The sequence below is a fragment of the Rhea pennata genome, chromosome 2, assembly GCF_028389875.1.
Source record: "Rhea pennata isolate bPtePen1 chromosome 2, bPtePen1.pri, whole genome shotgun sequence".
In the NCBI taxonomy this organism is placed as follows: Eukaryota; Metazoa; Chordata; class Aves; order Rheiformes; family Rheidae; genus Rhea; species Rhea pennata.
Window position 1 is genome coordinate 152,622,239 of NC_084664.1, and position 27,677 is coordinate 152,649,915.

A 27,677-nucleotide genomic window follows, 5' to 3' on the forward strand; every position below is an offset into this window, starting at 1 on the left:
TGTTTTAAAATATTCACTTCTGCACTTCAAGCTCGTTTCTGCTGGTAAAGAAAGTCCCGCTACACCTCTATCTCATTCTCTTTCTTCACTTTCCTTACACACACGCCAGAAGTTCAGCACTATCATCCCCCTATTTGACACCCTACACCAAGCGCTTCCCTCTCCCCCAGCCTCTTATTTGGGGAGCCGTATTGAATTAGGAAGGTTGCCAACACAGAAAGTATATTGGGAAGAACACCGAGGCTCTGAAAGTGGGCAGCCGCTCCAGAGAGAATAGCTCAAATCCTTGTTAAAATGCAGCTTGAGACGTGTGAAGTCTGTAAGACCCTACTTAGGCCGTCCTCAAGCTTACAAAGGAAGATTAAAGCCTGTTAGTAAAAATCAATTATCCATCTTGAATGTAGATGGTGGCATCTGAACCACGCGGTCAGGAAAGGGCTCTGCATCACGGTGCATACTAGTGACAGTCTTCATTTCCCCAGCAGCAAGCTAAATTTCAGCTTAATAGCTCAGACATTCCCCCGATTATATCCAAAACTAAGGCTCCTGCCCACATGGCAGCTACACAAGAGCAGCACGTGAACTCTTTACCTTCGAACTCTTATGACTAACACTCACATTGAGCTGCTGCTCTCCATGCGAGACAACCTAGATTTAAGAGGAATACACATTCACAACAGCATCAAAGGGAAACATGGTCTGTTGGTCTACAGTGATTTTGCAAACTAGTAGAAAGTGAACGAGCATCAAAAAATCAGGAATAATCCACCATAATATGCAGCTTAGACATTTATTTAGTAAATGTACTTTGGGTTTAATTTATAACAGCTCAGTGTTCCAGACTTTTATCAGTATACTATGTAAATTTAACAAAATCTTAGCTAAGATCTCATTGCCAAACTCTGCTTAGTACCTGCTTGTGAGGAAGGGAGATTTTGTACTTCTGCAGAAGCACACAGAAGAATATGATTTCTCAGCGACATATCTTTTGAGTTATGACGCTAATACCGCTTTTCAAATTGTCAACCTAGCCGTATCATAGCGTGGCCCAAATTCAAATGTTTTGGAAGCATCATTACTGGAAATGGGAAAGCAAAAAAAAAAAAGAAAAAAGAAAAAAGGCTTTTTGGCCACTATCCATTTCTTCTCCGCAGTCTCTCCAGCTGCCTCCAGCATCCTTGACTATTAAATGAGCAAGAAGCAGCTCTCACGGTGACTGGTTCAAAGCTGCCCTCATAGCGGCTCATGGAGCTGATGCTGCTGAACTAACCTGAGAGCTTCTCCCATCTCTTTTCACCCAGTCATCAATTTTCAGAAAACATCTTTGAAGTTTCTTTCCCTGGCACCATGCTGCAGAGACCCCACCATTCTGCATCTCATCACATGGACACATCCTGCTGCAAAAGGGACCCTAAATGGAAACCTAAGCTGCATTTTTACACACCTGACCCCATCATGCTTTCTGCATTACCTGTCAACCCCAGGCTTCCCAACTGCCAGGCATGCCACAGCCTACACACGAAGCTTCAGCCTTTCCCAACTCCCCTTCCTTGCTTACCTATGCATAACGTGCACACCTAACGGTCCTACCTGGGCCAAAGCAGGGGCAGAAGCTGGCCCTGGGGACAAAGCCGTGTTAACAACGTTATTTCTCACGTGCAGAGGCGCTTCTGCTTCAAAACAGAACAGTGGCCATGGCGAGGACTATTATTCTTTGGAGAAAACGCACCCAACTCCTGGGCTTGTACCTTACTCCGAAGTGGACCAAAGCGATGCCAGAGTTCAGCCGCGACCAGGGTATTCTTCATGGTACTGTGTCCAACTCCTACATTTTGCAAAACACACGCTTTCAGCCCTCAAAGCACACTGAGGGCATGTGTACCGCTATTGTAGCGACGGCTGCCACAACTTCTACCTTCTTGTTTGCAACCAAATACTTGCACAGGGTTGCACCAAAATCTGAAATAGGCTCAAACCCAGCTCCGAAGTCAAATCCCAGCCAGCTCCTTGGAATTAGTTACTATAGTAACCAGCTCCTCAGCACCGGTGCTCACAGCAGGAAACCATGCAGATTTCTATTTTACATAGTAATAAAAGCTGCAGGAGAGGAGAAGTTCCCAGTAGTCGCAGGGGCCAACTGTACAAAACCAGTCCGATTCTGCCCCGTGACACCACCACCTTGTCGATGAACACGCTCTCCTCCCCTTCCATGCACACCGCTGCTGCTCCTTTCGGAGGGGATCCTGCAGAGCCCGCATGAGGACTGCTGCTGCAAGGGTGGCACCATTTCTCAGTGGCTTCCTTAGATGAGGAAACACTCCTCCTGATACCCAACAAGCCCATTAGAAGCAACAAAAGCAAAGCAGCACAAAGATTTAAGCACACACATGTACACACAGAATCCAAGTGTTTCACAGGAAACATGGTCAGGTCATAACCCAAAGGTCCTCTGGAAATAGCCCCTCTTCCTTTCTTTCTCCATCCTGTCCAAAACCAAGCTGAACGGAGGGTAAGTCACAGATGGGTTTATAGGAGGAAAAAAACACTACAGAAGCCATAGAGACCAGAGCAGGGCACCGAGAAGCCGAAACATCAAGGCAATAGCCTTATTTTAACCATTCAGAAGTAGATCTACAGGCTGGACTTCATCAAGCACAGAGTGAAGGAGGAAGACAACAGAACAATACATTACTTGTCCTGGGCAACGCTAATTTTCTAATGAAATTCAAGAACCAACGAGATTTTTTCCCCTCACCTCTCTGAACAGGTCTGTAAGACTCAACATCACAGGTTTTGCTACTTCAACCAGGGATGAAAAGATCTAGAAACTGCTTCAACTGAAGAAAACTAATATTTGGGGAAAGGGAGAAGAGGGCGAACAGCTTGAACAGCAACAGGGACAAACATTTGTGCTGGGAACACCTGACAAAGCATCGCACAAACAGATGGACAACAAAAATGAAGGAAGCTGGTCTATTTTAAGCAAGACCTCATTATTACCGTGAACATGTCCTGCTTTCCTGGAAGCAGCAGGTATGCAAACATGAGCTGAATCATATCACCATGCAAACTGCTCAACAGTAGGAATGCTAGCTTGCATGGACACACGCGGAGCAGACACATACGATCCACTGTCCTGACACCTCTGAAAGTGCATGGAAGAGCATTCACCTGGCAGGATGAGTATTATGGAGAGCAAAAAAATCCGTTAGCCACAGCAATGCCACGGGTTTATTTGTTAACGATTAAACAGCTCCGTTGTTCTGGACACTTCTCTCAATGCTAGTCTGTTGGAGCCTGTAATTTCACATCTCTTTGCATATGCTTTACATTGTTAAAAACAAACAGGATTTCTGTCCAACAAGGGTAGGAATAGACTTGGAGAGCCTTAAATGGACCTACCAACAGGGCACAGCGAGGTCTCGGTGACCACCTGGCCCTCACCAGGGCAATGCAAGGCCCTCCTAGAGCTCTGACAAGTTTGCACAAAGGCAGTGGCTAGCAGCAGCCCAGTCACTCCCCAACGAGTTATCCCTTGTGGAAGCTGCAACCTGGTTGACCGAGAAGAGGGCAACAACCAAACATGCATTTTGAGACAGCTGCAAGGCTCAAGGGGTGAGGCAGCAGAAACATCTACAGCAACTGCTCTGCTGCCTCCAAGATATATTGTGGACAAGGACTACAAGGCAGCAAGTACTGCCTGCTTCACAGGAAACTTCACTTAATCTGGGCTGACTTTTTAATACTCCTCCACAAGATGTTCCACCTTCCTTTTCATCTAATGGCAGAAAAACCCCTGCAAATAAAATATTAAATAAAACGCAGTGGAAATGGATCTTCAGCAATTGTTACTCTTCATCCTGTGACACAAAAAAAGAAATAAGAGCTGAAGCAACTCTCTTGTTGGGTTACTACAAAATTGTTGCTCTGTGCCAACCAGCAATTTATCACATCAAAAGGCTGCTGGAATGAGCCTGAAAGGGAATCTCCCACCACAGACATGTGCTACACTGAGAAAACCAACTGTCGACCAAAACCTCAGCCTCCATTTTCAAATCCACATCTCATTATCTAAAGGATGTCTCTGCCTCCTCACCTCTCACCTACCATCTAATAAATTAGCTGAAGGAAATTCTTAGAGCTATTTATGATTTATCCTCATCATTTCTCAGGCTGGATGTTTAAGACATCAAAAGTTCTATTTCTAGCTATTTCTAAGCCCATGAAAGCTCTTTGGAGTTACAAAACCAGTATTTTGTTCCTGAAGTGTAGAAGCTCTGGCTGAAGATGCCCACATAGATGCAAAGTCACCACGGAGTCAGAAACAGCACCTGAGAACAGCAATCAACCTACCCATCTCCAGCCTGCCAAAAAGTCAGGGCCTTATAGTCTCCTCTACTAAAAGCACTACAGATGCTAAAGGAACGGGAGAGGAAAACTCACACCTAATATTGAATGCATGAAACATTAACTTTCTCCTCTTCCTCCTCCTCCCCACACACTCACCAAAAATTTCTGACTCATATGATAGCACAGATTTACATTTAGTCAGGAAAAAAAAAACACAACAGCCACTCCCATCTTGATACACCTGCCCCCTCCTTGGATGAAGCATGATGCAACTTATTTGCACATCTTCCCCTCAACCTTTTATTTTTCTCCTTTGCAGAAGTTACGCTCCTGCATTCACATTTCTTTTTTGTCAGCATACACAATCACCTGCCTTATGCCTTTCCTAACAATTCTTCAGACTCTTAGCAAAGCATATCAAGCTCAAAAAAAAAAAAAAGGAAGAAAAAAAACCACAGTTGAGTTGTAGAGCAAACAGTTTATTTATATACCACATCGTGCACTGCACCATGGGCTAGTTGACTACACAAGTTACTATAGTGATTATTTTAATCTACCACACTGGAAATTTCTCCTCAGCTAGCGGCATTAAAGCAACACAAACGTTGCTGACAATCCAGAAAAAGAAAACCAAAATTAAACAAATTTCCTTAGCGTTGCAATGCATGTACTCACCCAAGAAAAAGGCATTGGGAATATCTTCCCTGCCTAGGCTTCCTTTTCATCCCCTAAATATAAAACCTAGCTGCTAACAAGCAAACTAATCAGATCACGTTTCATGCATTTAGGAACATAAACATTAAATTCCATCCAGGAAGGCTTTCATCCCATTCTGACTGTGCCAGCCCAAAGGGCTCACGTCAGCAGCACAGCCTTCAGAGTGCAGTACTCGCTCAAAGCCTTGCGCTGGCGTTTGCTACATGCCAAGAGAAAGAGAGGAATGAGGAAATGGAGAGAACAAAATAGCGCTGCCTCTCTTACATGTGTGACGTTATAGTTTCAGCGCTGGAAAGAAGCACTTCCACGTCCTGCTTCTCAAAATGCAATGAATTGTGTAAAGAGGTATCCAGCCTCAAAGTTATCTGCCAACAGTTTTGAATTGATTCTGTGTTTTACATCATCTACATCAAAGTAATGGAAGCCTGAATGGTTCATTTAAATGATTTTTCTCCTGATTATATTGCATTTTAAAATCTGCAAGGAAAAAGCTTGGTCTGTATTATCTTATTTCAGAGACTCCAAGGGAGAAATAAGTAAGTGCTTATTACAAAGTCTTATCTTAACCGACAGGAAGCTCTAACAAGGGTCTCGTTATTTGAGTGAGAGCATTTGAAGTTAAAGACAAGTTAAGACAAGAGTTTGACAACGAGGAACCCTCTCCTCTTGTAGCCAGCTTCGTTTTCACTCTGGATTTATGCAGAGATCATTATCACAGCTCCTGCTCACAGCCACAAACAGGTATTAAGATTTTAGGAAAACGTTACCCGTATTTTTTGGTGTCCTGATATAGACAGTTGAAAATGCCTTTCTCCCCTTAGCCTCTCACTGTGCTTTGCAGAAAAAGAAGAAATCACCTTTCACTATTGTCCACACTACTTTGCAGTGGCACCAAAGGTCCAAGATTCATCCCTGTGGTTGCACAGCGCCTGCTTTCAGCGAGCAGGGGACCGTCCAGAAGGCCTAAGCACACTTGTTTGGGAGACATGGATGCCGCTTCCAGCTCTGCGACGGACTCAGTTTGTGACCTTGGGAAAAGCCACTCATACCATTCATGCACCAATTACTCATACCAACACAGTCTATTTCTCCTGTCCAAGACAACAGTAAAACATCCTAGAGCAAGGTATCTGAAGGTGTGCTCACGCAATAGCTGCAGGAACACGGATGCAGGGTCTGCTTAGAGACACAGATCTGCACCAAAGGTATTACTTTAAGCACTTTTGTTAAGCATGAAAGGAAACTGCCAAACACTGAAGTATAAGAGCTACCTTAGGCAGACATACACAGAAATTAATGAATTAATGAGATTTAATTTTATAACTAAAAGCATTAAACTACATTTACATTGCTGAGTGCTGATAAAGCTTAATGGGGCCTGAAGAAGGTACAGACACTTTAACGCAGCACTTCACCCACACTAATGCATCCTACACCTTGCAAGGGTAAGGTGAAATGTCTGGGCTGGTTTTGTTGCCCTGCCGCTGCCACGTGGGCCTGGGCTACGTCTCCCTTCTCGCTCTGCGCAGTGTGACTTTGTGGCTCGCTGGCCATCCACGGCTGTCTCCTCCCTGCCCTCAAACTCTTGCCCCCCCTCAGCTGCAATCTCCTCCAGCTCTTTTCTGCAGCCTCTTAAAGCTCAGCATCACCTCCAAGTCCTCACTGACACCCGTAAAGTGAAGGAGATGGAAAGCATAAATAACGCCAAGCAGCATGCCGTATGTCAAAGCTTCCAAAGGTGAGAAAAACATACCTCTAGTAGGACTTGCCTACAAGGCAACTTCAGTGTCATGATCCAACTGGTCACAGAAAGCTCTGTGAGACATATCTCTTGAAAATGATTTAATTAGTCTGCTAATATCAAACACGCCTATGCATATGCAAAACCCACATGCAATATGAACGAAAACCAAAAAACCCACAAGAGCGGGTATCAGCTGTCTCATTAACGATCGTACTTTGAAGATCAATTTTAAGCTTCAGGGTAAATCAAAGCTTTTAGATAATCTTTCCAGAAGTTTTAATTTACACCTGTGAAAACGCACGTAGGCAAGACTGCTTGTTTTATGGAAGTGGCTGACAGTATATTAAATAGATATGAAGAAGTGCATATGTCTTGGCATTAATGTCCCTCATAACACAAGAAGAATAGCTACTCCTCACCACTTTCTCAAGTTCGTGAATTCTAGTGCTTTCCTAGAAGGCCATCCAAATGCAGAGCATTTGAGCAAACGCAGAAAAATAGCAGCATACATAAACAAAGCAGTTCACATACGTTCTTTAACATATTGCCCAAAAAACAACTCACGATATGTTTGTAAATGATGTTTGGAACTCTCAGTTCTTCTCATTTTCCAATATACCCAATCTTTAATGTGTAAAATCTCAAGCAGTTATTAAATAAAATCAGATACAAGTCAGTCCTTCATTCCTCAGTCAGAACTGATGCAAATAAAAACATTCAAGACCTCAAATACTGAAAGCCTTAAGCCAGACCCGCAGAAATAAAACTTTTTGGCAACAGACTCTTCAGGGCTACTTTCCACATACTTTTCTGTGTCAGGTTGCTAGCAAAAAGCACTGAACTCGTTAACGCTCAGGGAAAAAGAGAGGCTGAACTCTAGGTTAACACATCTCTGAATGGATAGAAAGCTAAGGACACATATAAAGTCCTGATTAGAATCGGTCAGGAAATTTATCTCTGCGTATTGAAGTAAGAGAATACACTGCCTACTTCACACTGGGGACTTTTCTGACCTCAAAAGCTACAATGTCAGGAAAATATGGCTAAGTACGGGTTACCTGGCTCATCTGACCTCCTGGTTTTGCTGCAGACAGAGCTCCTATCACACCCTCCATTTGAGCTCCAGATGGGAATGTGAATGTAAAGCATTATCATTACTATCACAGATTTAGAAGGAAGCAAACTACATGGAAAGAAAGAGGGAAAAAAGTGATAGAGGCACACAAGGCAGAGAAACGCATCAACTGGCACAAGGACCGCAGCTGATGGCAACAGGCTCTTGCGGCTCATCCTTGCGCATGTGGTATCTGCAAAGGTAACCCTCTCTCCTTGCGTGTGTGTGGACATGTACATCCACGCAAACACTTTCTTCTTTGAAAGCTAACGCTGATGTGCACAGATTACAGAGCAGCCAGAGAGTGCTTCTGCTGCTTGACCAAACACTTTCACGAGCTCCATCACTGGCTCTTAAAGTAACACGTCAATTTTCAATAAAGCTATGAGCTATTACAAATAAACTACAGTACCCACCTTTACCACACTTCAATCACCCTACAGGGTACCAACACTGAAACAGGCAACCGTTTCAGCATTTCCTGAAGTTCTCCAAGTTCAAAGTTCTCCATATCAGCACTGGACATATGCAATGACAATCTCTCTACCCTCTCTACCTTTGCCATGGGAAGTGTTACACAACTCTTGTGCATCTTGTACTCTCATAGTTTATCTTTAACATTTGGATGTGTATTTAAGAGGATGTACCCATGCAAAAGAACTTAAAGGTTGTAAATTAACTTTGCTGACTTCAGTTAACATGTTAACTGAGCACCCTCAAAACAGTTTGAAGCTGACCCAGGTGTTTGATTAGACAACCAAAAATATTCTATAAAGTAACACATCAAATTTAGCCCAGAATTCTTCTAAGTTAGATAACTCTTCAAAGGGAAAATTAAAAGCCATTAAAATCCTCACATCAGGGAAGAAAAAAACATCAAGTTTGTTTATTTTCTAAAGATTACTTTATACTAACAACAAAATACATTCTTTTTTAAAATGAATCTTGCCCTAGTAAGTCATAAGGAGTTTTGCCATCAACTTCAATTGCGCCAGGATTTTATCCTTATCCAGAGCAAGGATTTTTATTTGTTAAAGGATCCACATGCAAAACATCAAGGATGCTCCAAGGCAAGAGGCTACTTCCGTGCTAACACGCAAAGGGGTAGGAGTGGAAGCTGGGTTGGGAGGCACATCAGAACCACCACGAGCTTGGCATTTTGATTCTTCGCCCAGAACATCAGCTTCTAAAAATAAAAACAAAATTCCCTTCTATCCTCCCAGTCATGGGAGGCAGAAAGACAGAACAGAGGAGCTATACACATTTGGCCGGCCGTGATTTACAGAGCTCCTTTTGTAAGGGATGTGCTCTAAGAGATAAGAGACGAGACACGACGCTCGCTGGACCTCTTCCAAATAACACAGCAGAAAGAGCAAAATACCCTTCAAAACCTGCATGAGCCATTTTCGTCAGAAAGGAGGAGAGAATTGTCATCATTCTGGTGTCCGAATACAAGTCCTATAGCCCTGCCAGTACGGCCAGGACTCAACACAAGGGTGAAGGTTCTTGGTTGTGTATTTTTGGTTTTGTTTTGTTCTCCCTTTGCAGAAGGGAGAGGAAAGAGAAAGGAGCATGCTCAAAAGGAAGACTTTCAGAAACCCAACAAGTTTCACCTTGGGTCTTATCCCAAGTTTATTCCACTTTCTGCAGTGTTTATTATTTTACATGAGTAGATGCTGCATAATTTACAGAAGGTACACACGTAATGAAGAAACTTCTTATTGGAATGTAAATATTACCTTTATGAACGAAAAAGGAAAAAAAAAAGAGAGAGAGAGAGAGAGAGAGAGAGAGAGAGAGAGAGAGAGAGAGAGAGAAGTTGTTCCCTGTACTCATACTATGGTTTAAGACTTGCTGCAGCAGCTGCTACTATTCCTCTTAGCCAGCAACAGGGGGGAATAGCAGCTTGGCTTAGCTCGCACACTGATAATGAAAATGCACACTGTTCACATTAGCAAGGTTACTTTATTTTTTTTTTTTTAATCCTTCAAGTCAAATGCCAAGGATATCCTAGCACTAAATAAAATAAAATAAAAACCAGAGCCTCTAAGGTTAGAGGTGACCAAAAGCTACTCGCTCAGCACTGATGCATTCCCTCTGGAAATGCTCTCCACCAGCAGAGCCTGCAGGACACAGCGACCATGGGGAAAGCTCCACCGCTGCAGGGACATCTGCGCACACAGCGGAGCAGCCTTTTGTCTCCTTCCAGCCCCGCAGTCTGGAAAGACCGCCAGCTGCGCTGTGCCGGCCTCCCCACTCACCAACGAGCTTACGCCATCACCCAGGGAAGCCCACAGCTCAGGAAAATTAATTTTTATCAGTAATGTCAGACTCAAAAAGGAAAAAAGAAAAAAGAAAAAAGGAAAGTGTGAGCAAAGACTTTCCTTCAAAAGACACGTGCAGGTCACTGCTGTTATTATCTACAGACCCCAAAGGCCACAGCATCAGTTGGTAGCACTTCTGTCTTCAGCAGCCCTATATTAATTTATGCCAGCTGAACATCAAGCCTTACAGCTTTTACATTTACTTAAGGTACAAAAGTGTCCGTGAATACAGATTTCAGTAAATCCTGCTTTCTAAAATATTATTCATCAACATATAATTCAGATGGTAATTAAGAACTGTTCACACGATTGATGACACATTTAAATTACAGGTTTCCAGCATTTTTTTTCAGTAAAGAAAAGACAATTTCCTTTTTCACATGCTGCTTTTTCAAGTGCAAGTCCATCTAACAGATGTCTCCCAGATCTGCTTGTCAATGTAACAAGTTCGGCTTTTTTATTTTTTATTTTTATTACGACAAATGTTATAAGTCACACAGCATTCTGTTAAACTCAATATTGACACATCTGCTTACCACGTGTATTAGTAGCCATGTCAGCCACTTTCTGAAAGGCATCCAAAAAGGCAGCAGCTGCTACTACTGTAGTCCTGAAATGCATACAGATAACAAAACATTAGCAGTGTCTCATCGCTGCCTATTTAATTATTGCCAAAAAACATTTAGACTTATAAAGAATACCAGCGTGAACTTGCAGGGGCCACAGAAAACATCCTCTTTTATGCCTGAATTTCGCCTTCTCCTTCCCTCACATCTTAATCTCTCCCTCGCTTTGTGCTAGGGCTGGGGACTTGGCGGCAGCGCCGCTAGTTCTGCACAGTGCATCGTGCGGGACAGGTGCTGTTTCAAAAGGGCACAGCCGTTCCCCTTCCAGCCGATTCCCTCTGATGAACTAATATTAAGTAATCAAAATGTGAAAAAACAAATCTAACCCACATTATACTGTACCCATTAGCGCACAAATTACAGCCACTGCTATTTCTGAGGAACATGTATTTTTTAAGGAGGAGCATGCAGAACCTTCCCTTTATCGAGATTCCCGACCAAACGCTTTCCTGAATTTCTCATTTGAGGATTATCAACATCCCTTGCAATAGAAAGTAACAACCTCCTGGAAATCAGGCTGTTTTGGAGTTTGTGAGCAGGTGGGAACAAGGGAAAAAGCTCCTCAACTTTGAAAGAAACTTTCCAATCTCGTGCTCCTCCAAGCTTCTGCCAGCCATCTCGGAGACCCTACAGTCCAAACTGCCAACCCCACTAACCTCCCTCTCCCTCTACATGTGAAAAACGCTTAGAGATCACACATCTATTCAAGCGGAGAGCCAACGTGAGTTCCAATTTTCCAGTGCGGTTGCTCTAAATAAGTATGCCTTAGAGCCCCTAAGCACCGCAGCTTGGTACCAGACTTCTGATGGTTTACAGTCTGGTTGACCCGATTTAAATGAAACCAGGCCAGAGCTAAAGTGCTACTGTGCCCTCACCGCAGTTAGCTCGTGGTTCTGTTCCTACACATCTTTTATATCAGTAGTTCTGATTCCCGCCCCTCGCTGTAAGAGTCAGTCTCTCCAAGCAAAATCCTGAAGAAGGAGGCCTTTTCTCCTTTGCTTCAAGAGTTCTCTGGCTTCCTCAAAGAGCCCAAGAGATCTGCAGGAAGGCTGATCCACGGCCAGGAAGGACCACAGAACTGCAATACTAGGTCAGATTTTACCCGAGTCTTGCACCAAATGGGCTAAAATATGGAGGACATAACTGGCCTAGGGACCACACAAGATTTGACTGCAAAAACAGGCTTGAGGGGACGTGCTTGAGAGGATACAAAAAGTCTCCCTATATACCCAGGCAAAAAACCTGACAGTTCTCCAGATAACTACTAATATTTAGCCCCAGAACTAGCTATCTCTTTTTCAGGATTTTCCTTGACAGTATTTGTGTACTTAGTCTTCCAGAGTTGTGGGTCATGCTGTTATTCATGTACTACATTGTTAATTATTAATTATACTGCTAATAACAAAGTTCCATTTCTCCAGTAAGAAGATACAGGAAGAGCTGGTTCCAGCTCAGGTGACATCTGCTCTCCTTTGTCAGGCAGAGCACACAGAAAGGAACCAGCGGGAAAAAGCTCGCATTCCCTGCAAGCAAAGAGCAAATCCTTGAACACAGGTTTTCAGGCCGTCTGCTTGCACGCTCCTGAAGCTAGAAAAAGACCTACGCTGAACACAACACCACAGGAAAATAAAATTATTATTCGTGCTTTCCCAGCAGACGTATGTTTAGACAGTATAAAGGGCTAAGGAAGTTCTACACTTCCCTCCTCCTACTGCCTCCTCCTTTTCTCCCCACTCACTCAATGGGATGGGATTCCTGGAAGAGGACAAACCACATGCAAGTGTGATATTTTAAACATGGCATAGCAGAACAGCACGTTCTGGCTGTTTAGGGCAAATGAGCCTAAACACTAACTTCTTCAGAAACGGCTCACAACAACACAGAACCACAAAACACCCTGCCAAAAACCATACCTATTACCACCACTGCTGCTGAGAAAAAATGCGCATGCTCTAGGGAGCCTGGTGGAGATTGTGGTTTGGGGAAAGCACTGAAAAAATGGAGTTTGGATTCTTATCAGCAGAAATACATTTTACAAGTGAATTCTAGAGGGAACAGAATTGGTCACAATGTGATACGTATGGTGCTTATTAATATAAGTCTGTGCAAGTTATATAAAATGCTATTTGCAAAATAAACCCCCATAAAGTATGCGTTAATGAACACAAGTGAATGATCCAACATGGGAATTCCCTTAATTTTTAAGGCAGAAGAAAATGTTGCTAAATCTACCAAAGACTAACGTTTTGAGGCCTCTTTTTATCAGTGTAGAATACAGCTGGTTTCTATTAAAAGGACAACATATGCCTTCTAACTTCAAATGCATGTGTTCATTGAACAATAAATTATGTTTTTCCATCAGGATCTGGGCCATTTAGCTCAATTTATGTTTTTTATTATGGTGGTACATTATGTATTTTTCTAAAATACATCAAAACAGCAGCAGTAGCATGTGGAAATTATATACATGGGTGTTGCATACATAATACACAAAATTTTACGAGGCATGCTAAGCAAATTATCCTGGTGGAAGCTGCATCTAGTTTTCTTAACACTGTTTGCACACACAAGGAATTGGAGGGGATCCTGACCGTGCAACACAAAACTTACCGAAGCTGAGACTGCAACTTCCCAGCTTTGTTTATGAAATCTTCCCATACTGGGTAGCTTCCCTGCAAGAAAAAAGAAACGATAATGAATAGTTAATCCAGGCATTCAATTTTTGATACCCTAGATTCAACATTCATATGAACACCAAAATATATTTTCCCAGAAAATTTATCTGTCATAGCTTTAACACCAGCCCCTGACAGATGGGACTTAACTAGTCCTGATTCCAAATAAAACAGTAAGTCCTCTGAGGAGCCGTTTCGGTTTACTGTAGATACATGAGGGGAGAAGAGGGATTTCAACTGAAGCAGCAGTAAAAAACACCTTACTTGGGTAAGTACAATAAAAAACAGAAGTGGGGTGCTGGGATACCGCACTAACGTACACCAAGAACTTCCCCACACCCACATTAATTTCTCTATGCAATTTCCAAGCTCCCATCCTCTTTTCAAAAAGCCTCCAAGATAACGGTCCAAGCTGCCCAGGAGACCACCTCAGACACACTGTCTCGAGGTACCAGCGCAACGGCTCACAGGAAAGGCACAGTCGCCACTCGGAGCCCAGGTTTCTCAGCAGCTGCCCCGCAGCCGCAGGCCTGGCCGCCGCGACGGTCCGCAGCGACCCTGGAACCCATCTCAGACCTGGGGCTGGTAAAGCAGCGCGGCAGCTGCGACGCGCTAAGGTTTTAAGACGGTTTAATTCCTCTTGCCTTTGAACTTCCCGTGAACTTCTTTCCTCCCCATTTTATACTCTATAAACAACCAATTTTCATTTAGAATATAGATACCAAGTCTTCTCCCGATCTTTATCTTCCAAAGTTTTTTTTAAAAAAAGTGCGGGAGGTTGATTTTTAACCTTTTTTTTAAAGAAAATAATCCTTTTTAGACCAGAGAAAGGTTAACTTGCTCCCTGGTAATGCACGAGCAAGTCTTCTGTTAACATTAAAAACAGTGGCTGAAAGAACCCTCGAAATTTCCCTTTGATTGGAGTCTAGAGAATAAGAAAAATCCACGCTTCCCTTCATAATGGTGTAAGGCTTGCTGTTACCAGAGCAACGACACAGTAAAACCTAGGTAAGGCAGCTCCTCAAGGCTGACGGTACCACCGCCCTGCCCGCCTGCCTGCAAGCAACTGCAGCTGCCTGCAGCAAACTCCATCCGCCCCGACTAACAGGCGCTGATCCTGTTTTCAAGTAGGACGAAATCCATTGCTCCCACTACCACGGTGAAAGCCTGCACCTCGCTTCGTGCGGAAAAATTAATTTGGGTGCACGACACCTTGCTGCTCTGCTGTCCAAAGGGGCTTGCCATGGTGGACCTAGCGCGGAAGCTTGCATGGCTGCTGCCCCTACCACGGGGCACTCACTGCCTAGGGCACTAACCGGCACGCTTAGAAAAAAATAAAGTATTGAAAAGTCATTTAAAGTAATGCAAACCAGGTTGCCCTAAAACCTCATTATGCCTATACACCAGGGAGAAGAGGAAGAGAGGACAGCGTTTGTTCAGGGTGGGAAGAGCCTGAATATAAAGCGTTTTGTGCTAAGCAAGGATTGTCAGCCTTTTAAAAAACAGAAGAAAAGCAGCAATTAGTGGAAAAATGCCATTTCCCTAAACCTATTAGTCTTACTAAAATCCACAGCTCTGAAGCCCATCTCTCCCAACAGCGGCTGCTGGCGTTTCAGCGCCTGCCCGCATGCCAGCCATGCATTATGCATGCACACGCCAGGAGCCCTGAAAGCACCAACAATTAACAGCAGGGCCTGAGGCTTTACTGGGCTCTCCAGCAAAATGCAAGCTGACAAATGCAGGATACCACAGCAGCCCGATTACACTTCCATCTTGGGGGCGTATTATCCTGCTAAATGCGCCTGATGGCATGCACGAGGCTTGCACCAACCTTGTTTCACTTGCAAAACTTAAGATAGTGCTAGGAAAACATAACTCCGGAAGAAAATCTTTTTCACCAGGGTGGCCACAGCAAAATCAAAGTCGGAACAGTCACTTAGCATTTCTACACATTTATTCTTTGTCTTTAAAAATGTTGTTCTCTAAGCCAAGTCTATGTAAATAAGCTGTAGCAGCTCACTTAAACTGGTTGCTAAATTGGTTTGATTAAAATCAGTGTAATCTCTTCATGTGGACATTCCTACACCGGCCCAAAGCAGCTGATCTCACCTCAAACAGGGGAAAAACTCAGTAGTTTGTTAATTCTGTCATATTTAAAAGATCTCATGTCTTTCAATTGTTAAAGAAAATACTTTTCAGCAGTTTTGCATCAATTACATGAATATCTGTATAATCTCTTCAGCCTACAATATCTTGGTGTTTTCTCACTGACTTCTCTCCTATTAACGTAGCTAAAAATTTTAAAATGTGTTTTTATTTTATCTGAGTCCCAGTAGAATTTGCTGGGTGCTTTTCCTTTTCTGAGCCAAGTCAGCAAGCCCTTCATCTCTCTCTCTGTAACACAGAATTTGAGTCTTGCACACAAATTGTTGATCCCATTCAAGATATTTGTTCTGTTTGAGCTTTTCAAAAAAAAGGAAAAAAAGGAAAAAAAAAAAACATTTTCACCAGCATATCCATGCTAAAGCCAAAACTCCTTGATTTCCACCCAGAGCAGAAGTGCACAACATCATCTACCACTTTACATGACCTAGTAATAGGTTTTTACATCATCTCCAGCACCTGGAAAGCAAGGAAGCCCATTCAGTGACGCTTGCAGAGACAAACTGAGAAGACAACACAATCCAAGAAATAAGCCAGTGCTGTAAAAGCTGGAGGACTCCAGTAACCTGGGAGTGGTTTCCTCTCCAAGGCCTCCTTGCATGCCACCTCAAACAAGGCAGTCCCTCTCACTCCATTTCTCATCTACACAGCTGGAATAATGGTGCTTCCTTTTGCACCAAGTAGCTATGGAGAGAAATGCAATGGTGGTGGAAACCACACACTAGAAGACCATAAAAAATAAACCTCCATTTAACATGCATTACTTTTACAATAAAAAAATAAGTAGAATACACTGTCCTTGATTAAAAAAAAAAAAAAGGAAAAAGAAAGGAAATCTGTGTGCAATGTGAAGCTGCTGCTTTTGGAAGAGTAGTAACGCATTTAAAAATACTGTGATGTTTCCCAACACTTGCTCTGTTCCTTCTGCAACCTGCAATTTCAAATGGCTGATGAAAGAAATCGATTTTCCCCCCCTTTAAATGTCAGGGTTATTGAGGTCCCAGTGTTATCTGTAAAAGCAGCAGCCTTCCTTTACCTTTCACCCCCTCCTCGGAGCAAAGAAAACCTTGCGGAAAAAGCTGCTACGGAGATCTGGCTCCCAAATCCTCTACTTGGCTTCTCATAGGTTAAAACAGAAATCAGTCACCATGCCAGTTTGTTCAAGTGGTTATATGGACTGGTTCCCCCAAAGTAACATCATGCCTCATTATTTCCATTCTCGCCGGTGGGCAGTCTTGGGAAAGGCACCGTTTAACAAACCCCGGGCGGATGATGAACCCGGTTTTGGCAACCCAGCACAAGGACAACTCTACGACAGATTTATTCAAGTCCGTTTTCCCTTGCCTTTGGGGCCAGCAAGGGAACAAGCAATGGGAACGAGCAGAGACCCAGAAGCAAAACTCAGCAGTTTCTCAATAAAGCAAGGGCAAAGGATTGTATTTACCAGGACTGTTACTGATTAGCATCTAATGGCAAGAATAGGAACCAAGATTGCTATATTTATTTGAGATTACAACTGGAGCACCAGCAGCCTTGACAGTTTAAATTACCCTACCAGTCCCGCTAAGAAGTTCTGACTCTTCTGTTTTCTCCATTAAGTGGAAAGGTGCTTCCTTCCTCCCGGAGACGAGATGCCTCCCATCTTTTAAAAGGACACCACCAAGCATTTTTAGGTGCTTTCATTCCCCAAAAGGACTCGCCAGCCCTGGCTTGGACCCCAGCCCCGAAGGCCATGCAAACAGCTCGCAGCCCAAGCCCACCTCATCGTTGGGGTCCAGGGCAGGTGGAGAACCTGAAGGTGGCTCTTACTGTACAGGGAGGACAGAAAGGGACAAAGCGGGCAGTACCACAAAAGATTTATTATATAGTTTATCATCTACCCGAATCACAAGGATTATTATGAATGCTTCATTTTGGTGCCATTCACTACACTGCCTTCAACTAGTGAGGAGACTTTTATGGTGCTGGACACCACACAAACCTGCAGACGTTACAAACAAACAAACAAAAAAAGAAAATGATCTGGATGAACAACTACAACTTTCACATGGAGACTATCACTTCTCCAAGGTGTCTTCAACAGGCAAAACAGGAAAAAGCAGAGGGGAAGGGGACAGGAAAACACTGATGGCCTGAAAAAAGGCTTCTGGGCACAGATGTCTCAACATGTGGCAAGATGCAATGGTTGACGAATCCATTTCCTCATCCTGCTAATACCTCGCAGTGTATGCTTTTCTCTTTTCTGAAATTACTGATAGTCAACTAGGGAGAATGGCTCTTGGTCAGTCCTAACTGCAAAAGTTACAAAGTATGACCCAACACTAACACGTTTCTTCATACGATCTGCAGAGTTCACAAAATTTGCACCTGAAGAATTGGGCTGCCTAGTCCATGAAAGCTCCTGGAAGACACAAGTGAGTAGAAAACGATCACCATATGAAAAGTTCAAAGTACTTCTCCTCCCCCCTCAAAAAAAAGTTCTGCTTGTTGGCTTGCCCTCCTTTTACCTTAGAAAATAAACTGTTCAAGAACCTGTCCTTGTGAATAGCTGCACCTATTTATTTCCCAGCCATTTGCCAGAATAGTCTCAAACTTTTAACAGACTAAAATGTAAATTTTGCAGGTCAGGGAGATTTCACTTTTTATGAAGATGCAGAAGTGTACATAACATCTGCTCCAGGACTTAATTTTGTTTCATTTACCTTGTTTCAGTTGTATCCTAAATTCAAAGACAAAACTGCATCAGCAAAGACCCAATATTGATTTCAAGAGCACCCTACAGAGAGACCTGCTATCAGCTGCCCTCCAGCAGAGGACAAGGAACAAAACACTTACTGCAGCAAAGAAGTTTCAGATTGGACAATTCTTCCTAACATCCAAGCAAAAGAACAGGTGAACTTTGAAAGGTTTGGTCTTTAGTAAAAAGCAACATATCCACAGGGATGTTCCCGGAAAACTTAGTACTGTCAAAACTCAAGGAAAAGGGCTATGTGACTGCCAAATCCCTTTTGCATTTCTAAACTAAGGATATTGCGATGCTTAAGGCAATTTAAGGCTTCACTTTAGCTGCAGAAGAGAGTCTTGACTCCTGCAGAACCTGTGCTGGGCCAGGAATGAAGAGTCATTAAGAAAAAAATAACATTAAGACCACTGCATTTCCCAACAAAAGCAGGACACCCAGGTACCGAACGGAGTAGAAAACAAGTGAGAACTCCAGGTCTGACAGATTAGACCACACGCAAGCGAAAGTAAAAGCAAGTCAAAGATCAGATTAAGATGTCATTTAACCTGTAACTACCCTTCAGGAACAAAAAGAAAAAAACAGTAAAAACCAAAGTCTCATGTCAGTACACAAACACTACTGAAGAGACTTCACACACTATAAAAAAACGGTCAATTAGATATTTCTTCTACGCATCACAGACCATCTCTGTTTAATATTTTCAGAACTGTTTGGTTTTTAGTCTAAACAGAACATGAGGACACTGAAAATGCTACCATGGATATGGGTAATGGCATAAAGTTTTGATAAATCAAGATAAGGACCTGATCATAAAACTGCAGAAGAGGATATACCCCCCACCAGGAGAAAGCAGAGAGACAGCAGTTATTTCTTCTTTCCCAAAACCATTTGAAGAATTTTGAAGAAAGACTGGTTCCTCGAGTTCTGAAATGCAGATTACATATTATTTAACTTATTTTTTAATGTAGGTATTAGGTATTTATTAAGACTGCACGACATCCTGGCTTACAACCCAACAAGGGTGCCTGCTTGCTCAGCCAGCAAAGCCCCATGTCCAAACTGTGTCACCCGCAGCCCGATTTCCCAGCAAGTCTGAGACACAAAAACTCAGCTCCAGAGCAGCCACGCTGTGGTTGAAACCCAAACCAGATTGCACAATTAGCAAGTAAAAAAGTTAGACCCGTACTGTGAGAAAACGCAGCATGCATAAACATACATTCTCCCTCTCGCTGAACAAGAGAAGTTATTTGGGGAGGGGGACACCGCTATCATAGCTTCTGGGGCACCTTTTATCTCATGCTACATTAAATAAGCTGGACATGAAGTCATCTTCCAGAGGAAGCATTTAGTTCCACGTTCTTCCCTTCAGGTCTAAACAAGTCCGCAAGCCTGAAGAGCAGATTTCTCCTCGGAGACGCATCAATACTACCTTTCATCCACTGAATCATTAAGTGGCCACTGTGCATACTTGGCAGCTATTTCATAAACCCACAATATTTCAGCTGGATCAAAACTCAGATAATTAAAATACTGAGAGCACTCATTGAAGTTAATGCCTACACGGTGCCGTCTCGAAGCAGAGCTCACAGCCCGGGGCTGGTACCTCTGCTGCCACCCCTGGGGTTTGATCACTTCTCCCCAGACCTCTGCAGAAGCAGGAGAAATCTTCATTTCTAAGTGCCTATAGCTGCTTTCAGCAATCTCCATTACACCAATAGGCAGAAAGATCTCAGGACCCAAGAACAGGCAGTCTCTGGCCCCAGAGCCCACGTATCCCAGTCAACCACAGTCTCCAGAACTACCTCGCAGAGAAAAAGGCAGCAACCAAGTAGCAAAGTTTAGCGCTTTACTGCCTGGAAAGTGCCAAAATTGATTAAGCGCAACTACACTTGTCACAAGCTATTTTCTCACCATTTTGCTCATAAGAAAAGAAACAACATTTTCCAGCGCCAAGTTACACACTTCAGCTTGATTGCACATAATTTGGGTTAGGAAGCATCTCATCACTAAATTTCATTAACAGAAGTCTCAAATTGGCCACAACTGTTAAGCGACAAAGGGCTTTAGTTATACTAGACAGCGCACACCTGACTTACAGGACAAGAAAATCTCTCGCTCAGGCGAGAAGCATGGTCGTAGTTTATGGAGAAGAAGAAAAAATAAACAAACAAACAAAAAAAAAAACAGGAGGAAAAGAATCTGAACCCTTTTATACCATAAACCAAATTCCTCCAGTTACATAATCATGGCTAGCACTGCACACACCAACAGTACCAATGTGCACAAGTTAATTCATGCAAGTGTCCTTCTTTAAATGATGCAAGAGAATTTATGAAACACTGTTTGTACACCCGCTAGCACCCTACAATTAAAATAAACTGCACAATACTATTATGCTATCTACTTGTTGACCAGTACAATGAAAAATGCCGAACTAATGCACGGCCTCACAAGACAGCCAAACTCCTCATAATTTACCACTCTGTGATTAAGATCCTCCAAAAACACTTCTCCATTAGAGAGGTCTCATAATTTTAGCTATGGAAGACGTAATTTTAGCTACAGAAGAGGAGTCGAACACCCTTGTGTTGAGTGTTGATCATTCACGAGCAGACGTCATCTGTTCTGCCCGCAAACAAGAGGTTATCACAGGGAAACAGCAATGTGCCTTAAGCAGCAACAACCAAGTGACGCGTGTGTGTGCGCGTGCATAGAAACAGGTATTACACTCGGAGCTGAAGAGCATCCCCTCATTAGCTCTGCGCTCTAGATGCACTCAGCTCCTTCTTGTCCTAGGGGAAAGGCACGGCTCCAGCTTTGGTGACTCCTTGCCTTTCTGTAAAACGGGAACCATTCTTCGGAGCTAAGTCACACGCTTCCGGAGCGCTCTGAAGATGAAAAGCTGCTATGGCCCTAACCACAAGGCTACCAGACATTTTGTCTCCAATCCTGCAAAACAGCTCAGCATTCAAGCTATCTCAGCCCTGTAGGAAGGGTTCAATCAACATACTTAAAGGTCAGCTCAGACGCTAGTGCGTGGGGCACTGCTCAGCACACCTTGCAACATCAAGAAAGACCTAATTTTAAATTGAAAAATATACCCTTGAGGAAACAAATGCACTTCTACAGCAGCCTCTTTGTGGTACGGAGTCAAAACCATCTGTATTCATCTTTGTGTCCTTTGAAGTAGACGAATAAGCAGACAAAACTGTACTTTTTAAGTACAGTTCCTATTCTGATCTATGTCGTGTAATCCTTTCCACTCCTCTTCAATACCACACTGCCTCAGGGTAGACCATGGACACTAGAGATGTTTTTCATAGGCTGAAAACATACAGGCTGTTGAGTAGAAGATACTTTTTACAGATGCACAGAAATATGCCAACTGTAGTGACTTCTGACCTTTGAGAAGACATACCTACAAAGCAACACTTTTCTTGCCATTTTATAGCGAAGATTTTGCAGCATCTCCCACAAGTTCAGAACTGAGGAAGCGGTAAATCCTTCGGGAATATCACTCTTTGGTACGTATTATGACAAGCTCAGTGCTGGTTTACATAGATTTCTTGTCCTCCAAGATTTGTTCAGCCAACTGCTTTATGCAGCACTGCAAAACCCTTTCAACACTTACAGCACTGCAAACCCTATTATACAGCCCTTGGCATCCTGCCGGATCTGAAAGACGTACTTTTTAAAGACACGAGAAACTCCTGCACCCACAATGCCAGAAAAACAAACCAGCCTCGTACATATTTAAGCAGCAAATGCTCCTCAGCTGTATAAATCATCAGGGCTCACACAAGACTATCGGGATCAAGAAATAATGTGTTCCTAAAAATAATCATCTTGCTGGATGTATGGAGCCCCCATATTTAAGCAGGCATCAGTAGCTCTCTTCCTGCATCATCATTCAGCCTTTGCAGCACATTACTCCCTCCTCCCCCTTAAAGATGTTTACAAAAAGATAGCACAGATGTGTAGAGAGGGCAAGGAATTTCGGTGTAAGCAAACTAACTGTTTGGGCAAGCAGGTTGCTGGCAGGCAGTAGGGGTAAATCAGTGCAACTAGCCAGGCACAAAATGTGTTGAAACAAATTTTGAGAAGAAAATGTTCAGCTGCATGGAGCAGAAATTAACTCATTTCATGCTTTTGTGGGGAGGGGAAAAATGTAGATTTTCTAGATTTGAAATAACCACTTTTCCTAAGGATTGTCATGAAAATGATACGCCAGTGCAATGCAGCACATATGGGAGACAAAGATACTTTTTCTTCTCTGGGCTTGTACCTCCACATAGCACTTTTTTTTCTTGCACTCCTTATCATCTTTAACAGGTGGATTGAAACTAGACCTTAAAGTCATTGAACTTAACATTCCTCATCTCCAGAGAGACTTGAAGCTTCAAATAAAACACAGCTGCAGAAGAGCTGTCATATTACTGCATGTCAGAGTAACACAAATTTGCCAGGTTCTTCAACACATGCAGGAGGTTCTTCGGATTCATCTGAACGCAGAGGACGTGCAGCTGTACTTGCAGGAGTAACTGGCTCAGCATTTTATTTTTTCCAACAAATATCTTTCCCTGCTCACTTTATATCATTTTTCTGACATGTAAAAAGGCCATCCCTCACGAACAAATCAACCCTAGTTATCAAATGGCTCATAATCTTTGATTTGACCGCCCCCGGCTCCATCTTCCACAAAAAGCAAGATGGAAAAGCTGCTTATCAACAGCAACAGCCTAGAGGTAGGTAAGAGACTGCAAAAACAGAAATATTTCTTATGCCTGTCACTGTACATTCTCTCTCTTTTGCTTTCTCTCCAAGACCAACAGCTTTGAAAGGCTGAAAGAAAAGGTGTACTGTGTTCTTGTCCAGAAGAGCTCACCAGCTGCAATGGGCAGGAGAGGGTCCACCTCCTTTGGAACATTAAAATAGCAGGAACTGCCAAAAGCAAAGGGTTGATGTTATTGAGATTTCAGCTAGAAGATCATAAATAAGGTGCACAAACTAAAAAATTAAAAAGACAACATCCTTGCCTGTAGCAACACTTCTAAATTTTCACTCCTTGTGTGGGAGCTCTCCTTCTTGTACACCAATGTGATGCAGCTTGGAGCCCTTCTCATATCTGCATGTCCCTCACACACAGCAAGAGGAACGAGACCAACTGGCAGTCCTCACCAGATCCATTAAAAATTAATTAAAACCAAGGTAAGTAAAGCCCCAGGAGACTCGTGCGGGCCTGACTGCTCTTTATTTGTATTCCCACCTCGCTGCGTCAGGTGCTGTACACATTCAGCAAGCCCCCATCCTGCCAAAACACATGCTGACTAGTGAAGAGCATATGAAAAGAGAAAGCAGTGACATCAAGCAAGTGGTGAACCTCAAACACTGCTAATTTCAGTGTTTCCAGATGTATTCTCCTCCTACTCGTTTTTCCTTCAAGATAGCAGAGAAGCAGGTGACTAGAAGGAGCAAAGGATTAGGGCTCAAAAGGAAAAGCAGCATTCAAGAGAATATCCTCTGCATGAAAAGACATCTCCCAAAAACCATACTCAAGGCCCTCCCAAGAAGTCACCTGCACAGATTTGCTTCGCACTACAAGAAATATTGAAGTTAACAGCCCATTACAGCACCTCATTTCCCAGCTGCCAGACAGGCGTTACAATCCAGCGGGATCTAACACTCTCTTCCTGCGAGGAGCTACAGAAAGTATGTTGCGTTCAAAGGGAAACCGCACGGCGTTAGAATACAACGCTCAAAACTACTCCTGCCAGGGTACCTATGGATTTGTTATTGCTAATAAACTTCAAACACTTTGAAAATGGTCTTGCGTAAGTGTTTAACAGATCACAAGTGCAACGCACTCAAGGAGGTATCACAGGGGACATGAGTACTCTGGGAACGGACAAAACCCTGTGGCAGCCAGGCTTTTTCTCCATTTTTATGGTTCTTTGATCTGGAAACGTCAAAGCATCAAAGCCCAGTTCCAGCGCACACCTGCCAAGGGCAATGCCAGCTGTGAACCTGCTGCAAGCAATCCGGTCCAGATGTGCTCCATACAGCATGTAACAAACGGGACCCTCACTCTGCCCGGAAGATGCGGATTTTCCTTGTTGAAAAACTGAAGCTCCAGGTGTACCTGAAGCTGCTGCACAGATGTCATGTTTGTACTCATTTTTACACCTAACAACGTAACATAGCGTTCTCTACATGACTTAGCTTTAAATTAATGCTCAGCAGAACAAGCTCCAGAATAATTAAATAACCATACCGTGGCAGAAGAACGGACAGAAATTTGGAGTTTCTAGAGAAAATTTTACAGGTGGCTTGAGGGACCACAGCCAGTAGAAAACAATCTTGCTATCAAAACAAGATATATTAATCATATTGGCTACAGAGTCTTCACTAGGTTTCAAAGTTAACGTGATCCTCAGAAAACCAGAAGCAGTTGCGTTGCTCTGAACAATTCCAGTTTCAGTAACTTCATCAACACCAAAGAGAGTTCAAAATGAACAACGGGAACGCCTCAACTATTTATTAGCGTGAGCAAAGAAGGAAAATCGGTCCATGCACACGACTGCCCTCACCTCAGCTGGGGCACCTACCTGCATCCACTAGCAACAGTTCAGAGTACTTTTAACACAGCGTTGACTAGTCCCATTGCCTTTAGCATTAAGTTTGAGGGAGAGTAATATATATGATAAAAAGAAGGTGCGGATTATTTAGATTAAAAAAAAAGGGGGGGAGATTCTGCAGCAAACCCCTCAGCACTGCTGGGCATTTGGGACCTCGATTTTAGGCTGTTAGGAGGAACGGGCATCGACAACGTGCTTGGGGATGTCGGGGCAAACTCCAACATCGGCCCCCAAGGACCTGCCAGCACCGGCCCTCGCACACGCGGCTGCACGCAGCAGCGCTTAAAATGCGAATTTCCACTTTACTACTAACGGTCCGATTAGCTGAAAGCTTCTGGGTGGCTGTTATAAAATAGCTGGTTTTTTTTTTTTTTTGTTTTGTTAGAAACCAGCACTGTCCTTTGTGCACGACTCACGAACGACTCTAACGCAGCTCAGCAGCCCTGCGGCATCGGCCGCAGCAGACACAAGCGCGGGTCCCAATTTATTCGTCCTGCTCGTGCTAAACAATGAGCAGATTTTATTTTATTTTATTTTATTTAAGGGCCACCGTGCCACGGAAGATTCGCGATGAGCTCCAAACCCTCCCACCCCACGCAACGCCTCCGCGATCTGCGGTTCACAGAACAGGTTCCGCTACCGCGATGGATTAAAAAAAGAAGAAAAAAAAAAAAAAAGAAAGAAAAAAGAAAATCACACCTGTGCCCAGCCTGCTCCCGATGAGCAGCGCTCCCACGCAAGGAGCCGCGTGTAAAACCGCCACGGCAAAGACTCGCCCGCCCCGGGGAGGAAAAGCGCGGCGACTCCGCGCGGGGCGGCCGAGGCCGAGCGCGCCCCCGTCCCCCCGCGGGGTCTCGCGTTTGGGGGCAGGGTTTTGCCGCCTCTCCTCGCCGCGGCCCCGGCCCCGGCCCCGGCCCCGGCCCCGGCCCCGGCCGGCCGGGGAAGGCCGCGGCCCCCTCCCCGCCCGCCCGCGAGCCGCAGCGCAGCGCTGCGCGCGCGCGCCCCGCGCCGCCGGCCGTGCAGGCGCGCGCCAACTTCGCGGCGCCGCCGGGCGGAACGCGCCCCCCGTTTCTACCGTTTTCGCTTGTTTTATTTATAGATATAAAACTGCGCCCAGCGGCGTGGCGCGGTCCCCGCCGGCCGCACCCCACGGCTCTGCCGGCCCCGCCGCCGCGCGCATCCCCGCCGGGCAGCGACGGCGCGGGGCGCAGCGAGCGCAGGAAGAGGAGGAAAAAGGGGGAGAAGGAAAAATAAATAAATAAATTAGTAACAGCAGTCGCAAATAGCAATAATAATAAGAAAACCCAACAGGTTTGCAAACGCGAGGCAGCAGCTTGCGCCTTCCAGCACGGGCAGGCGGGAGGGCGAGGCGGTGGCCGGGGCCACCTGGCCCGCAGCGCCCGGGCCAGCCGGGACGCGTGTCCCCCCCCACCCCCCAAACCGGCCCCCTCGCCTTACCTTCATGTCGCTGATGATGGTCTGGAAGAGCCCTCCGAGCGCGCCGCACTCCTTCTCTATCACCGCCTCCATTTTCCCGGCTCCGGGGCACGCCGAAACCGCGGCGATTTCGCTGCTCGGCTACGGGAAAACCAGCCGCCCCCCCCCACCCCAACTCCCCCCTCTCCAAAGGGGAAAAAACCCTCAGGAGTCCTCCAGGAAAAAAAAAAAAAAAAAAAAAAGAGGATGAACAAGCCAACGGAGCTAATGACCGAAGGAAAAAAAAATGCACCTGAACTCCCGTCTACACCTCTGAAAAAATAAAAACGCGAGGATGGGAGGGGAAGAGCGGCGCTGCGGGCGGCTCTCTGCTACAGGCAGCGGGCGAGCGCGCCGCGGGCTAGCGCCGGGCGAGCACCGCCCTCCCACGCGCGGGCAGCGGCACAGCCCACGCCGCGGTCCCCCATGCCCGCCTCGGCTCGCCTCGCCTGCGGCGCAAGCCCGCGGTCCGCCGCGTCTGCGTGCACTAAAAAAATGCACAGTAAATATAATATATATATATATATATATATATATATATATATATGCACACAAAACCACGGAACTGCGTGTTAAGTCAAGCCGCGCTCTGTGCAGCCGAGCCGCCCGGCAGCAGAGCCCCCCTGCTCGCTCGCTCGCTCGCCCGGTGCGGCGCGGCGCGGCCCCCGCCCACGCGCGGAACGCCCCGGCCGCGCTGCGCTGCGCTGCGCTCTGCGCGGCCCCGCGCGCCGCCGCCAGCGCGCGAGCGCGCGCCACCGCCTCGCTGCGTCACCGGCCGGGAGAGGCGGGGCCTGTGCCGCGGCGCGGCTGCTGATTGGCCCAAGGGGAATGATGGGCGGTGGCACCGGCGGCGGTCGTGAGAGCGGCGGGGTGCCGAGAGTTCGCGTCCCGCTGCCGCCCGCCCGGGCGAGCAGGGAGGACGGAGCGGCCGGGCGCCGCTCGCGGGGCGTTTCTGCCCCCGTGAAGAAGGGCGCGGGGAGAGATCCCTCCCGCGCTGCCCGCTTGGGGCCTGCAGCCGCTGCGGAGCCCTCTGCGGAGCCGGCGCCCGCGGCCGTTAGCCGCCGGCCGTTAACCGCCGGCCACCTGTAGCGCCGCGCGCCCCGGCCGTGA

At 45.1% G+C, this 27,677-nt stretch overlaps 1 protein-coding gene across 5 annotated transcripts in view; it reads right to left on the bottom strand.

Annotated features, from left to right (window-relative positions):
- MTSS1 (MTSS I-BAR domain containing 1) overlaps positions 1 to 27,246 on the bottom strand; it is a 117,410-nt gene extending 90,164 nt beyond the window's left edge. For all 5 annotated transcript variants that reach the window (XM_062570612.1, XM_062570614.1, XM_062570611.1 and 2 more), the window contains exons 1-3: positions 26,550 to 27,246; positions 13,486 to 13,547; positions 10,786 to 10,859 (exon numbers count right to left, since the gene is read on the bottom strand). In XM_062570612.1, coding sequence (XP_062426596.1) covers positions 10,786 to 10,859; positions 13,486 to 13,547; positions 26,550 to 26,621 — 208 coding nt within the window. In that variant the 5' untranslated portion in view covers positions 26,622 to 27,246. The remainder of the gene's footprint in view (positions 1 to 10,785; positions 10,860 to 13,485; positions 13,548 to 26,549) is intronic.
- Between the last annotated feature and the right edge of the window lie 431 nt (positions 27,247 to 27,677).